The sequence below is a fragment of the Bombyx mandarina genome, chromosome 05 (assembly GCF_030267445.1).
Source record: "Bombyx mandarina strain Sakado chromosome 05, ASM3026744v2".
NCBI classification, from domain to species: domain Eukaryota; kingdom Metazoa; phylum Arthropoda; class Insecta; order Lepidoptera; family Bombycidae; genus Bombyx; species Bombyx mandarina.
This window is the reverse complement of record NC_143212.1, coordinates 12,271,887-12,288,597: the sequence shown is the minus strand read 5'-3', so window position 1 is coordinate 12,288,597 and position 16,711 is coordinate 12,271,887. Positions and strand designations below refer to the sequence as shown.

Sequence of the window (16,711 nt, the reverse complement as noted above, 5' to 3'; positions counted from 1 at the left end):
TCACGTGACCACAATAGCTTGGGTTCATCGCGGCATGATTGGCTCGTTTCATCGTTTGCGTGCGTTTTACTAAGAAGAGCAAGGACTTCGCTAGAAGTAATAGTGTTCTGTGAGCAAGGAGTTCTTTCGCCTTTCGTGTGGAAAATACATTATTGTGTGTCAAAGTTTGTTATTGTGACAAAAATGTATCCCACTAAGTATACAAAAACAAGAAAAACTGTAACATCTTCATCAAATGCTAGTGTTGTGTCATCAGAGCAAAGCCCGCTACAATCTAGCACTCCTGTAGGAAGCCGCCCTTCTAGTTCTGCCGGTCGTCCAAGCAGTCCACTTAGTCCTACCAGGCAAAGCCGTTTGCAAGAGAAAGATGCATTACAAAATCTCAACGACAGGTTGGCTGCCTATATCGATAAAGTACGCCAGTTGGAGAGTGAGAATTCGGGATTACGTCGTGAAATACAAACCACACAGGAGGTGGTCACCCGCGAGGTTTCCAACATTAAAGGAATGTACGAGCATGAACTCCAAGATGCCAGGAAACTGTTAGATGATACATCTCGAGAGAAAGCTAAACTTGAAATTGATTTGAAGAGATTGTACGAAGAGAACGACGACCTGAAGAAGCGGTGAGTTGAAATAATGTTATTTCCTCATTTATCTAGGAATTATTGAGGTTAAGATTACATATAATAAAATGAGACGAGGAACTTCTTCCGGCTAACCTTAGTTTAAAGTTTACGTCATCGTCGGCGTTTCTTAGCGGGTGCGGTGTGACGAGCGCGCGCGACCTCGCTTTTACGACATAATGACATCATAGCCCGAATTAACCAAACTAATCACATTCCTAATCCACAGCATTTAATAAAGTTCCAATTTCTTATACTTTGTAAACATAGTATCCTAATCAACTTCATTGATAAATACCAATAATGTCAATGATTAAATTGATAAAAAAGATTTCTACTCGTAAACAAATATTGAGAAAACTACTAAACAGGCACATTTAATGTGCAGACAGGTACCATTTCTTTTAATGAATTATGTACTTAATTCATGATTATTAATTATTTCCATCATGCAGGAATAACATTGTGTAATAAAAATCAAACTTGCAGCAAATTACAATTTGTGCAATTACAACACCGTTGAGACATAGACCTCAAGTGTGTGTGGTGGCATTCATGTTGTGTAACAATAAAAACAATAAAAAATCTTTGAGACACTTGCTCTATTAATTGCTTTCAAAAGTTTCATATGAATTCAATTTCAAAAAAATCCTTGATCATTGAGATTATTTCACTCTAAAATACAAGTTCATTATTCACCTTGATGCAGTTTACCATTTTTGTTTACTGTCTAACTCATTATCATACATTTAAAGGTCATGCTTTAAATGATGAAATATGTGCATGCAATAAAATTTACTTACATTTTCAATAAACACTATTTTGGCCATAATTATTTGAATTAAAAAAAAATGCGATTTGTACTTTTTTGAATTTAAAATAACTTTACTGACTTTAGTCTATAGATAACAAATACTACATAAAGAAGAAGAAGTATTTGAAGACAAACCTTGGTATCTCTTGCTGAGTACACCTATACATGTGCACACAGAAGTGTACAATTTCGCTTAGTTCCGAAAAGGCATGTGGTGAACTAAATTCAAATTCTGTATAATTGAAAGAGAAGATCCACATATTTATCATAGCTTATAGTCGTCATTATATAAAGAACATTCAAAATCGAAGCTGTATTTGAGTCGACTATTATCAAAGCCGGCAATCTGACTTTTGGATAATTATTGGTAAATCAGAAAAACGAATTATTGACTTTGTATTCCATTGGCAGTTACAAAACTCTTCGGAACGACATCTTAGATAAATAACAGGTTAACTATTAACCTTTATTTAATGCGGGTTTTGAACCGTATTCTTTGAAGGAGACGATTATATTCAAATCAATCTGTATTGACATATCAATAACATATTTTTTTTCCAAATGCACAGATTGCCACCTTTGATAATAGACGACTCATTTACTGAATATTTGTAATTTTATAGCAGTGGTAAGTGGAAGCTTTTGACCTCATGTCTTAAGATGCAGGGAGCTAGTATTCACATTGTGTTCTGTATGTGCTTCGATAATCCCTTAATATGAGTGAATTATGGCCGTGATCTCAAAACATAAATGTAGTTCACAAAAATGCTTAATACAACAAAATAATAACCTTGGAAATAAATACTGATATGTACATACCTATATTCTGTTAGACAACCTTGATCTGACATTGCATTCTTTGTGACTATTTAAATTGAGAAATATATTTTGTGCACCGTTGTTAACAAATTACAGGACTAGGTTTTAGTAGTAAAAGTATTATTTATGTCTGTATTTATCAATTAAAATATTACTGAACGACACTAAAAACCATTACATTTTACCATGTTTCTTACCGTGTCTTCATTATGAACAAACTGAAGAATAATCAAAATTATTTTAACAGTTTATGGTTTGTTGTTATAAAATAACTTTAGTTGACCACGAATATGTGTATTTAAAACTTTGCTAATAATATAATGATGAAAAATATGCTACATTATACTGTAGAAGTCATTTTAATTATGTATACAACTAGTGAAAACTGAAGAAAATGTAACTGCATAATTTGTGATAACTCTTGATAATATGTATTATATTGTATATACTTATTTATTATATGTCTATTTAATAAATTTTCTATTTTGTGCATAATATAAACATAATTATGTTGCTCTAAAAGCCTCTTCCCCTAAAAGGGAAGATATATAAGACCTTAATAAGGCCTGCCGTCTTTGGATCAGCTTGTTGGACCACTAAAGTGGCGGATGAAAGGCGATTGCATGCAGCAGAGATGCGAATGTTGCGATGGATGTGTGGAGTAGCGAGAACGGATAGAATACAGAATGAATATGTTAGAGGAAGTCTGAAAGTGGCACCTGTGACAAAGAAACTGAGAAGTGCACGTTTGGGATGGTATGGACATGTGATGCGACGAAATGAAGGTGAGGTTGGTAAGAGAGTGTTAACTATGAATGTGGAAGGATATAGAGGAAGAGGTAGACCTAAGAAGAAATGGATGGATTGTGTGAAAGACGATATGGGTAAGAGGGGAGTGAGCGAAGAAATGGCATATGATAGAAGAGTATGGAAGGAGAAAATATGTTGCGCCGATCCCAGGTGACTGGGAGAAGGGCAAGGTAATGATAATGATGATGATAATAAACAGAATTATGTATTAATATTATATGCATGTTACGCGATACTTGCATTTTTTTTATTATATGAAACATATTCATTTTAATATTTTATAATTACTTTGATTTGTTTTACACTTTCTGAGCTGCATAGCCTATGTCACTCAGATTCTGTGAAAAAATATTCGAAATGAGTAAAATTTGCCATGTACTTACAATTGCTCCATTCCTGCTTTAAAGAAATTTAAATTATATTAATATGTAGTGAGAATATGTTCGTTTCATCTATTCTCAATTCGGAAGTCAAAACGAATTAATGTAAATAAATAAATAGTCACTGGAATGGTTGAAGTATAGTTTTCAAAATTTTTATTGCTTAATCAAGGATACGGGCGTTGACCCTGAAATGACGTAAGCCACCCTACACGCTTCGGAGCCCACTATGGTTAATATTTATTAAAACATCCTGAAGTTGACTCAAACTTAAAAAAAAAAGGTATATACATTAGTCATACCAACGTTGTTTAGCCTTGTTTATTAATGTGTATTTACTATTATTATAAAAAACACCCGTGTTTTAAATACAAGTTCTTAAGAAACAGCTTAGTTGATAAATTAAAATAGCTTAATCCCCAAAAAAATTGCCTAATCCAATACCTTTAGACGGCAAATAAATACCTAAATGATCAACACATCGCACGAAACATAGTGATCGCACTAGTACGCTCTGTCGTACAAGTACAATTTATCTTTCATTTTATATTATATTTTATCTTGCAGAAACGATCTTCCTATCAAAAAAATACTATAGAAAAATCCGTGCTTAGATTTTGATAAAGAACAAATACTCGTAATAACATGAGCTTGGTAAATCCTTCTATCAAAAATGACACATAAATTTGTTGTAATTGTACAGCAGATACCAATGCGTAATCATGAAAAAAAGTGCTATAAAATAAAACTTTTTTTCTTTTTTTTGCTTGATTCAATTTAGCGCTTTGAATCTTTGATAAATCTCATAGAATCATAAAAATGAGATCAGGGCAAAACAAGGGTGTATGAATACATACGGGCTGATAAACACGTGGCGATGTCGACGCTTACATATAATCCAAACAAAAACTTATATCTTAAAATAAAGGGATAATAAAAAAGTCCGCAAGTGATTTGGATAGTATAATAGACTATAGCTATCAAACACGAGAGCTGAGCGAAATAATACAAGAAATAAACATGCGAACAACGTTTGGAAACGAGTTTTCATCTGAAAACTTGAAAGAATTAATTAAATTATCAAAAATATACACATTTAAAGTTATTGTATCTGAAAATATGTATCTATTTAATATAGGGGCCTAGATAAATCGCTGCCTATCCAATGCAATTTATTGTAGGCTAGAAGAGCATCTCTAAACGTAAAGACTAAAATATATACACTTGTATTCTGATGTTTTAAAAGTAATGTTTTATAATCCTCTTGCTTAAGCATTGTTTTTTATGTTAGTAATAAAACTGTGATTAGATTGTCAACAATTCTCTACGATTGTGTTCATATGTAAGACTCTAAGTTAATATGAGATTTTTTATTTAACTACAAGCGTCGTGATGTAATCGGTGCATTTAAAGTTGTGACGAAATGAGACACCATTAATTCAGTCCTCGTATTTAACTGGTATTTATCATCGTTTGTTCAAACATGTCAATGACATTGCTCATGGCAATAAGTGGTATTTCACCTGTTGATCGTGCTGTGACCACGTATGTCATAAACCACAAACAAATATTGACTTGGTCTGCTATATAAACAAAATGTAAATATGATGCAGCTCTTCAAGTGTATTCTATTAAAATGAGGAGATCCAAAACGGGCTCGAACCCACACTTGTCGGGTATTGTAATGCTCTTGTTTACATAAAACGGAATGACGATGTTGAGCCTAACATAACACATGGCGAGAGTTTTAGTTGTTATCAATACGCGAGATAAATGCAATTTTAAAATATGAAAAAAAAACATTTTGCGGTAGTTACCATAGTCAATAAAAGCATCACACGTTCAGTAAAAAAGTAGCATTCATTTAAAGTCTATAAGTTTCTAAAGACACGATATGTGAACGATATTTGAAACACGTGGTGAAAATTCGTATGCTTGACCGGCATATGTTACTTTAACGTCCCCCGCATTGTATCTGACTAAAGAGAGCTTAAAATAAGTTTCGCTATGTAGCTTTGCCGAAGAATTCAAATTGTGTATCCGCGATCGCGTGCAAAATAACGCGTAGAACGAAAACACAGAAAAAAGTAGGTCGCACTATATATATTTTAGGGTTCAACTGTTTCAGAAGTAAAAACGAAGATTGTTTACTTTTGATATCAAATATGAAAATTATGACTTTTATATTCCTCATTTTTTAGGAATCCATAAATCCCTCTTTTTTTTTAATTACTTAGTTGTGTGGACGAGCTCACAGCGCACCTGCAGTTAAGTGGTTACTGGAGCCCATAGACATCTACAACGTAAATGTGCCACCCACCTTGAGATCTAAGTTCTAAGGTCTCAGTATAGTTACAACGGCTACCCCACCCTTCAAACCGAAACGCATTACCTACCTACTGCTTCATGGCAGAAATAGGCACGGAATAAATGAATTTTATTATGTCCACGGCGAAATAATTATAAATTTTGTACAACCTGTTTGTGTCAACATGTTTTCCAGACATTTGTTACAATAAACGCAGGTCAAAATGTATGTTAAATATGTTATAACTTCACAAAAATGTTAAAACAAATTCTAATTAGATTACATATTATGTACATGACCGATTTCCTAAACAAAAACTCCTCTAAGCAGAATCCATATTATTTTGTATCTCATTCGCACTTGACCACTTTAGATATTTACAGTCACATACAAAAAGTCTAGAAATAGATTACTAGTCGTCGTCGTCGGCAGGAACTGTTACGAAAAAATATGACGTAACGACCCGAAAACAAAAAAAACAACGCGTCGTTTTCCATTTATTTTATTATGAAAAGAATCTATTTGAATTTTATAAACTCTGACTTGTTAAAACTCATTTAAACGTTTAGTTACTAAGGTTGATCGACAATTTTTCACATCGAAAAGTCGAAAAAAGTTTATCTTCAGAAACATGTTCCTAACGCAACAAAAGAATTTAAATTTAACATTTAATTCTGAATAAAACATTGCAGAACTCCTTTGAAATTGAACAAAAATTTAAATTTATTCAAAGGTATGATCTCAATGATAAAAACGTTCAACCTTACGACCACGCACGTAGTTATCGGAATACCCTTTACATAATGTCACGCCTAAATAAAACTCAATGTTTAAACAACCAAAACGCGGTGACGACATCGATCAATACAGAATTTCGGGTTATCTACTTTATTTCCGTTGCACGTTTCCATGGCCTACTTATAAAATAGGCATAACCTTTCCTCTTCTTTAATTTGGCATCGGCGCAGTCTATCGTTTCTATCTGCTCGCTTAGCTTAGATTCGTCTAAGCAAATCAAAGTTTCTTTAATAATATGGTTTGATACCAAAATGAAGGTTATTTGAATAATGTTCATAAGCGTAACATTTTTCGATTGAAATGAGTAGTCGTTGTTTGATAATAGCATTCCACACCTTGTTACGCAATATTAACAGAGCCTTAACAATACTGTTAAGGCTCTGTTAATGTTTATACAAACATATTTACTTGTCGTGATCTATGCTTGTTTAAAAAAAAAACATCTTTGATACGTTGTAAAAATTAGAAGAAGAAAAACAAAATACAATTGAAATATCCTTGAACTGACCTTAACACATTTATTTCAGTTGAAATGTAGATCAATATTTAATTAAGTTCCTACTTGCTACGTTGTACAACTACATACTTACTTAATGTGACTGTTTGTGTCTAAGCTGAATCAATTTTATTTGCTCAGTCATCTTTTATTTTAATTTTATTTTCTTGAGACTTTTTGTCGTGCTCACAATCCACTTGACTGTTAAACAATTATCGGAGCCTATAGAGATAATATCATACATTTAGCCGAAGCGCACATATTACGATATTTCTTTTCATTGAAAGAAAGGTGCATGCATATATTTTGTACTCCAAAGCTGTCAGAAGTTTGTGAATTTTTTACCTTCCCTTATTCACTTTCTTGCCTCTTTAAATGAGTGTTATTATCCAATTTTTTCGAATACTGATTTAGAAAAAACAATATTATTAATTGCAGCCTAGACAAGAAGACAAAAGACTGCACTCAAGCAGAGAATTTGGCGCGTCACTACGAGACTCGTTTCACTGAGGAAAGCAACAAATACAATACTGCCCTTGCTGATAAGAAGAAAGCACAAGATGAGGCAAAGGTATGTTATTGCCAGAATGAAAAACAGAATTTTCGCTAAATTATCAAATAACATCTTTCCTTTGGAAATAGAACTGTCACAGCAATGATCTTGTCTGCTAAGATTTGTAATAATTTCCTTAAAACAAATATAACCCATACCCTGTTTTATTAACAGGACCTCGCCAAGGAGTTGGAGAAGCTGCGTAAATTATATGCTGATACCCGTAAGACTTTGGAAGAGGAGATGCTCTGTCGCATTGATATGGAAAATACGGTGCAAAGTCTCAGAGAGGAGCTTTCCTTCAAAGACCAAGTGTTCCAACAGGAGCTGCAGGAGACTCGCACTCGTCGTCAAGTGGAAATCTCTGAGATCGGTATGTAGACAACATCAGCTACCATGTCAAACTATATATTAGTAATTCTTCTCCGCTCCAAATTTAATAAGGATTAAACAGGATTTATTCCAGAGCAAGTTTGAGGTATTTGTGGTTTATTAAGCTCTTAATCCTTTAAATACATTTCTTGTTCATGAATGACTACTTTAAATGATTTCAAGAAACTACATTTACTCACAATAAGCAACAATTTAAGTAAGACTACCATGTCGCCAATGTACTTAATATTGTGGTAATCGATTGGTCTGTGGATAGGAGACCACCACCACCCGTGAGGACTTTCTCGGACCTCATGGGCAAAAAACGGAATATTTGTAATGGTAGTAAACTACTGTTTCATGATTTTGATTATTTAATCTAATAGTACTTTACTAAATGCAGATGGTCGCCTCGCTCAACAATATGAGGCCAAACTACAGCAGAGTCTACAGGAATTACGCGAACAACAGGAGGCAAACATCAAGGCGAATCGCGAAGAAATCGAAGCGCTTTATGAAAATAAGGTATCTTACTTGAACCCTTTTGGTGCTCAGCTCATTTTGCGTCATTGCTAAGGGATTTTAGAAAAAAAGGACCTTCTAAAAACTTTAACTTAAAAAAAATACAAAAATACAAAAAGCTCATTTATTAATTTTATTAAATTATTAAAAACGTTGTAAATCCGCTCGTTAAGACACGTCCATACAAGTTGGTATTCCGACGCTATACCTACTATACATTATACGCATTCCTAGAGAGTTTACTATCGCTGGTTCGCGCTCAAAGGGTTAATGGAAAGAATTATGTATATCTTATGTTATGGGTGCTAAAAACACATAATAAACAAGAATATGTTTTAGACCAAAGCGACTATAATGGATATGCAACTTGATAAAAAAAAACCATTGACAATAAACATTCAAAAAAACATTGTTCTTTTAGTTGAAGAATCTCCAGAATGCAGCTAGCCGCAACAGCAACGCTGCAACAGTGGCCGTCGAGGAACTGCGCACAATGCGCACTCGCATCGATTCCCTCAACTCTCAGCTGAATGATTTGGAGAACAAAAATGCTGCTCTTAGCGTGAGTATACCTGAACTAGCATTGAACCGTCCTATCCTATGATATAAATGAGGAAGGTCATAATTAATATTTCTATCTCTGAGGTTTACGGCGTTTTCTTTTAGATTTCGCCAATGTCAAGTGTATATAATACTCTGCTTTCTATAGCGGGCTTCGTGAAATAGCAAGGTCACAGATAGTCACTAAGAATTAAGTGAGTAGCTAAGAATCTTTGATGACAGGATCTCTATTGATTTACCTAAAACAAATAAGACGCACACAATATAATAATATATACAGGCGTTAGTTCGTTAAAAGACACAGACAAATTACAGCTTAATATTATTATGGTTAATGAATGAACTAAGAATATTAACGAAAGGGGAGTTGGAAGGTCATAATTAATAACATTTCAGATTTGAATGTAAATCATTTTATGAATTAAAAGCATTTGTACCACAGTAGTTGAGGCTCGTCACTGAATTATGTGATTTAATTGAGATATTTAAGTAAAGCACAATCTCAGACAATATTTAATATGTAAAAAAATAATGTAGTTTTTGAAAACGTTTTATTACATTATTCTGAATCACATATTTAATCAATGCCAATTAAGTCATGGGTGATGTAATCGGTGACATCATCAAATGCTATGATGACCAATATGGCTTTGAAAATGTTTATACAGCCTTTGCAACACTTTAAATTGTAGGTCGTTTTTAACTTTGTATATATTCATGGCAGCAACATTGGAAGTCTAGTAGCCAAAAATAATAATAATACTCAAAGCCCCTTTTGGCTACAGTGACTGCCTACTAATGTACAGATGAGTATTGTTGGCATCCTATTATGTGGCTTATCTGTATAGTCAATTTTTGCAGTCAACGTAGGTACCTACATAGGGCACTTGTGCCTAATAATAAAATTACGTTGATGACATAAATATGTGGTTTTCAACCTTTTTTTTATTGCTTAGATGGGTAGATGAGTTCACATCCCACCTGGTTGTTAAGTGGTTACTGGAGCCTATAGACATCTATAACGTAAATGCTCAGTATAGTTACAATGACTTCCCCATCCTTCAAACCGAAACGCATTACTACTTCACGGCAGATATAAGCAGGGTGTTGGTACTTACCCGTGCGGACTCACAAGAGATCCTACCGGTAACAATAACAATTCAAGGCAATTGTATTCATATATGTATTGCTATAAAAACAGAACCGTTGCCGCGAACTCGAGCGTCAACTGGAGTCGGAACGCGCCCGCCACGCCGAGGACCTCGCCTCCCTCGAGCAGGAGCTGGCCAGGCTCCGGGACGAGATGGCCGCCCAGCTGCGGGAGTACGCCACGCTCATGGACATCAAGATATCGCTCGACCGTGAAATCTCTACCTACAGAGCACTTCTTGAAGGAGAGGAAGACAGGTTGGTTCAAATATATAGTTTCTGCTTCTTATAGGTTTTTTTTTATTGCTTAGATGTGTGGACGAGCTCACAGACCGCCTGGTGTTAAGTGGTTACTGGAGCCTATAGACATCTACAACGTAAATGCGCCACACACCTTGAGATATCAGTTCTAAGGTCTCAGTATAGTTACACTCGGCGGACTCACAAGAGGTCCTACCAACAGTAAAAGTTAGTCTGGTGGACGCAACACGACTATTCTATTTTAATTTTTAACAAGTAAAGATGTTTTCAATGTTGTTTAATTTGAGATAAATTATGCAATTTTATTATTGAACCAAACGTACCTACATAATAAAACTGTAACTTCCATCAAAAAATTTACATATTATCTACAAAGTGAATAAATTTTCAAACATTTTCCTTGTATTCTTCATGTTACCTATGCAAGCATTCAACGGCCGTCTGGTGTAGTGGTACATGGTCACTACACAAGGGCGTCGCGGGTTCGAATCCCGTCAAGGGAAGATATTTGTATGATAAATATAGAATATCTTTTCCAGGGTTACGGATGTATATTATATATATGTAAGTGTATAATAAAAATCTTACATTTATTTCCGTTATCTGGTTACCTGTAACACAAGTTCTTTACGAACTTAGCACTGGACCAGTTAACGTGGCGTGATCGTTAGTAAATATATATTTCTCTTTATTCTTTATAATTGCGAAAAGTTATAAAATGGCGAGCTTAACTTGACAATTGAGTTATCTACTAGCTAACCGTTCTTAAAGAGGGTGAGCTCTACATAGGTGGGTAGAATAGTACAATCTAATCAATTTACTTATTGATACAATACATAATATATCAGACTATATACATACACAATTACACACATAAATATCATAAACATATACATACACGTACATATATAATGAAATACATAAATTTATTAAAGGAAAATAAAGAAGCTATGACATAATAATGATCTAATTGCTAGGCTAAACCTGACATCTCAGTCGCCGGGGCGAGAGTCTCGCGCCTCAGGCAGCGGCAGCGCGTCGGCCAGCGGGTCCCGCGTCACGCCGTCCCGCCGCGCCACGCCGCTGCGCGCCGCACGCAAGCGCACCCTGCTCGACGAGACCGAGGAGCGCTCGCTGCAGGACTTCAGCGTCACCTCCAGCGCTAAGGGGGACCTCGAGGTCGCCGAGGCCTGCCCCGATGGAACGTTCGTGAAGATCAGGAACAAGGGCAAGAAGGTTCGCATATTTATCGCATACTACCTGAAAGGGCAGACTTCGTAGTGCCTCAATCAATAAATAAAAAACAACTTCAAAGGAAGAACAAAACTGTTATTTAACAAACAAAAAATTACATTATATTAGTAATAGTAATTTTTTTTAAAGCATTATATAGGTTTATACTCTGAAAAAATTAAGTGAAATAGAATTTTTTCTTTTCTTCTTTATATTTAAATGTGTGTAACCTACTATTTGCATGGAATAAAAGGCTTATTATTATTCTAATCTAATAAGTGTAAACTTGATTATTGAGGTATAATAAGTAAAATTTTGAATAGGAATTAAGCCTCGGCGGATATCAGATCCTGCGCAAGGCAGGTGATCAAGAGACCGTGTTCAAATTCCATCGCACCGTGAAGCTGGAGCCGGGCGCCGTGAGCACGGTGTGGTCGGCCGACACGGGCGCCTCGCACGACCCGCCCCACGACATCGTCATGAAGGGACAGAAGTGGTTCGTGGCCGATACCTTCACCACGGCTCTGCTCAACAACGAACAGGAGGTACACACAGTAGTGCATTGTTTAAATATGTATACTCATAAATTGCTGTCGTTACTTACAAAAAACTTAGATTTCAACTTAAACTTATTTTGTCCGGCTCATTACAATGTTCTACCTCTTATCTATTTTTATTAGGCAATCTAATATTATTAGGCATTTTTATTGAAAACTAGCTGACCCGGCAGACTTCGTAGTTAGTGCCTCAATCGATAAATAAAAGACCTAAAATTTTGTATAAAATAAACTTAAAACAAACAAAAGGAATCCGCCCGACTGGGGACACATCAAAGGAAAAACAAAATTGTTATTTTTATTTAATCCCGAGCATTTTCATATTTATCTACCTTTAAACCTTCTCTGGACTTCCACAAATAATTCAAGACCAAAATTAGCCAAATCGGTCCAGCCGTTCTCGAGTTTTAGCGAGACTAACGAACAGCAATTCATTTTTATATATATCGATAGATGAACGTTAACTACTTTTACGATTTAATCTCAAGTTTTTATTATTTTTTTATATATTACACCTGACGTTTCGAATACGAAGCAAATACGTTGGAAATAATAATAGTATAGTGACAATTATCAAAATTATATTATCCCATTTTTATTAAATAATTATTTTTATTCAAAAACTAATCAACTAACCTCCTTTATACCTGACATCAGTTATGGGACTACAAAATATGTAATTAGCTCATTCCTTGTGAATTAAAGCGTGTCTTTACTATTTTAGGAAGTCGCAATTTCTGAACGTCAACGACGACAGATAAGCACGAGCGCACAGAGACACCGCGAGCTCGCACACAAGTATCCGCGCCGAGAACAGGTAATTTTACTAAAAAAGATATATATGAAACGGCAATCCGAAATGTTTTCAACAGTAATAGTAGCTCGTAACAAAAAATCGTTACAAAAATAATCATGGTTGTGCTGTTATAAAGAAGGAAAAATTCGCTAAAAAACGACAATCCCTAATCCTAACGATGATTAAAAGGCAAGCTCACATACCAATACAAGTTCCGAACAACATTCAGACCGTCAGTCGTAGCTCTTCCGAGCAAAGTCATCAGCTCAATAGAAGATTACTGGTAGTACCTCTTGTTAGTTCGTGCGGGTAGGTGCCACCGCCCCGCCTTTTTCTGCCGTGAAGCAGTAATGCGTTTCGGTTTCAAGGGTGGGGCAGCCGTTGTAACTATACTGAGATCTTAGAACTTATATCTCAAGGTGGGTGGCGCATTTACGTCGTAGATGTCTATGGACTCCAGTAACCACTAAACACCAGGCGGGCTGTGAGCTCGTCCACCCATCTAAAAAATAAAAATAAAATAAAATAATCTTCATTCTTTTGTTTTGTATATTCAGCTTAGATTGTATTTAGTTAATAGGTTTTTAAAAATTTACCTTGCTTAGGTTGTTAAAAATCTTAATAACAAAATGCTTAAAATAACTTTAAACTACCACTTTCAGATCGGAGAGATCCGCGAAGGTGAAGAGAATTGCCGCATCATGTAAAGAGTCGTCGGTCACGCCCTGGACAAATCCATCCGGGTGAAGATACTCGGTGCCTCATATTTCTTCCTTCGGGATCTTTCGACTCTGCCCTATGGGCAATATCTAACTCTAAAACAACTTTTCAGCCAGCTTCAGCGCTCTGTCTGTCATATTTGTGGTTTGTTTCATAAAGTAGTTTTAAAGAAAATAAGGTGCCTCGGAAAGTACAAAACTTTAGACGTAACCGATATAATGTCCTATTTTAAATTTCTTTGACGTCATTTATGTTTTTCGTAATAATACTGCATAGTGGGTGGGTCTTCTTTCAGTGAATCATTTTATTACATTTATCTCTTGATTGTGACATTTTGTGTTTGTTAAAAAGCTTTCGTCGACACAGCGCTGAAACTGCCATAAATTGACTATAATATTAATAGTGAAACTGTGGCCCTGTTGTACGCGTATTGAAAAATCTAATTTCAAATTTGAACATTGAACCATGGAAATTGTCGTCGGGAAACAGTTCCAAAATTAAGTTATCGTCTATTATACATATATTATTATATAAGTTTAAAATATTTTGATAATCACATTGACAGAGAAATGTATTACGGCGACATAAGTGTTCATTTTTTTTAAAATAACATTAGGTATATGAATCGTCTATTATCAAAGGTGGCAATCTGTGCATTTGGACAAAAAAATGTTATTGATATGTCAATACAGATTGATTTGAATATAATCGTCTCCTTCAAAGAATACGGTTCAAAACCTGCGTTAAATAAAGGTTAATACTTAACCTGTTATTTATCTAAGATGTCGTTCAGAAGAGTTTTGTGACTGCCAATGGAATACAAAGTCAATAATTCGTTTTTCTGATTTACCAATAATTGTCCAAAAGTCACATTGCCGGCTTTGATAATAGTCGACTCATATGTAGGTGCGTAGGAACACCGCCACTTGGTGTATTTTTTACGTGAACAAAGTACAAAGTGAGTTCACTATATTATTGGTAAGTATAAAATATCAAATCTTTTATTAATATATACCCACCCCGCACTAAGCCGTAGCGAATAAGAAGTTTTATGTCATTAATTTAATAATTTCATTCGCGCTTCATAGTGAAACGGTAGATAAAATCTATCAACGTAATTATAATTAGTGACATTGAACTGGAATCATTGTAATAGGTTAAGTCATAGATAACAGTATCGAAAGTGAATTATCAAACAAACGGAAGATCATAAACCACATGAACAGGACAGGTGCAAGTCTCAAATGAAAGGCTCTCAATGTAAAAGAAAAAGCATTTATGAAAATAAAAATGTTAAATTTAAGTAAATACAATTAATTTGCTATAAACTAGTTTATATTCTGTTTAGTATAAAATTGTGTTTTCTACATTCACATGGATTTTTGTTTTCTAATCATCAAGAAGAATCTTTGTTTTCACGATTGTTTTAAATTTATCACAAAGTAATCATGAGCACTTTAAATTTGGACCCAATTTGTATTTGCCATGTGTAATACATATTAATAAAGTTTTAAGTGGACTTATACAGAATTTTATTCACTAAATGTTTTTGATCATTATTTTCCGGCATAACTAGTAATTAGTAAATAGTAAACTGCACGCAATAGTTAATATCTCGTTAATATATAATAATAATAATAATAATAGAGCCCTTTATTCGGAAAACAGATATAAAATTAAGTTTCTTATATTACTGCACTTATACTGATATATGTATATATATATATGTATTTTAGAATATTAAAATTGGTGTATTTGGTGCTTGTTTACTCTCTGTAAGTCCGTTTGCCAGTTGGCAAAGGCCTCCTCTAACCTAACTAACATTAGGAAAAATACTAAGACACAAGACGTAACTCTAAAAATAAAAAGGCTAAAATGGAAGTGGGCGGGACACATGGTCAGAGGAAAAGAAAAATGGAGCAAAATAACTACACATTGGTACCCAAGGGAAGGCAAGAGGAAAAGAGGCAGGCAACAAAAAAGATGGGACGATGATATCAGGCAGGTTGCGGGCATAACATGGAGTAGAGTAGCCAGAGAGAGATCAGAATATCTCGTTAATACCAGATTCTAAATATCGATTCGATTGTATTATCGAATGCTTTTTTACGTATTCGAATATCTGCGTGTTTCGTCGTAAGGCCTAGATTGAGCCATCGATTATTTTTATTCCATTTTCTAGTAATGCCCAAAAAGAATTCGTAGGAGAGCAAAAGATTACTCTCCTACTCTCTCAAAATAAAATTCTAAAATAAGGGCTAAAAGTTTAATTTGATAGGTATTGCAAAATTGGACACGAAACACTTTGTAAAGTGCCCATGTGGAGGACAAATATCACTGGATATTGCTTCTTAGATTCCTGAAATTTATTGAGGTCTGCAAATTCAGGTTTCGTTTTTACTATAAAGCAAAGACCATATACATAATTATTATTTAAACACTGTAGTTTAGATGGAGTTTTAATACTATCTTCTACTTCTACTGATTCTACTGATCTTTACTATTTAATTTTTATTTTATTCTTTGACCAAGTCAAATTGTAAATATTGCTCAATATTTGCAATATTGAATTCAAGATACATAAAATTAATTTAAATCTTAGGGTTTCCGGGAATATGTTCAAAACGACAATCACGATCACAACAGACTTCACATGTTAGAAAGCTGTTTCTTACATTACAGTTTTTACAGTTTTAAGTCTCAGAACAATATTTGGAGACTCGAAAGCTATTGAAGTCGTCATGACCTAAAGGATAAAACGTCTGGGGCATTCGCATCGAGCTATGCGACTGTCTGAGCTCGAACTGCTCGCCCACCGATAAGCAATAAAAAAAAGATGTGTGATGATATGTATCTTTTTTTTTACTGGTGGCCCTGAGGCCTTTCCAGTTTCACCAAGACACGTGGGCGAGCAAAGGCTCAGCCAGGAGGGGTGG

At 34.7% G+C, this 16,711-nt stretch overlaps 1 protein-coding gene across 1 annotated transcript; it reads left to right on the top strand.

The window, feature by feature from the left end:
- The first annotated feature begins 15 nt into the window (after nt 1–15).
- On the top strand, nt 16–15,294 carry LOC149502992 (lamin-C). The gene is made up of 10 exons (XM_089727814.1): nt 16–626; nt 7,490–7,622; nt 7,779–7,977; nt 8,380–8,501; nt 8,920–9,060; nt 10,261–10,466; nt 11,447–11,705; nt 12,026–12,247; nt 12,984–13,076; nt 13,718–15,294. Exons 1-10 carry the CDS (start codon nt 184–186, stop codon nt 13,760–13,762), a joined length of 1,863 nt encoding a protein of 620 aa, XP_089583940.1. The 5' UTR covers nt 16–183; the 3' UTR covers nt 13,763–15,294.
- The last annotated feature ends 1,417 nt before the right edge of the window (nt 15,295–16,711 follow it).

What these genes read in the sequence shown, in the direction of transcription:
- LOC149502992 (XM_089727814.1), top strand. Translation starts at nt 184, where the DNA reads ATGTATCCCACTAAGTATACAAAAACAAGAAAAACTGTAACATCTTCA. An exon ending in AAGCGCTTTATGAAAATAAG is followed by an intron (nt 8,502 to 8,919) that starts GTATCTTACTTG and finishes TTGTTCTTTTAG; the next exon opens with TTGAAGAATCTCCAGAATGC. An exon ending in CTTGAAGGAGAGGAAGACAG is followed by an intron (nt 10,467 to 11,446) that starts GTTGGTTCAAAT and finishes TCTAATTGCTAG; the next exon opens with GCTAAACCTGACATCTCAGT.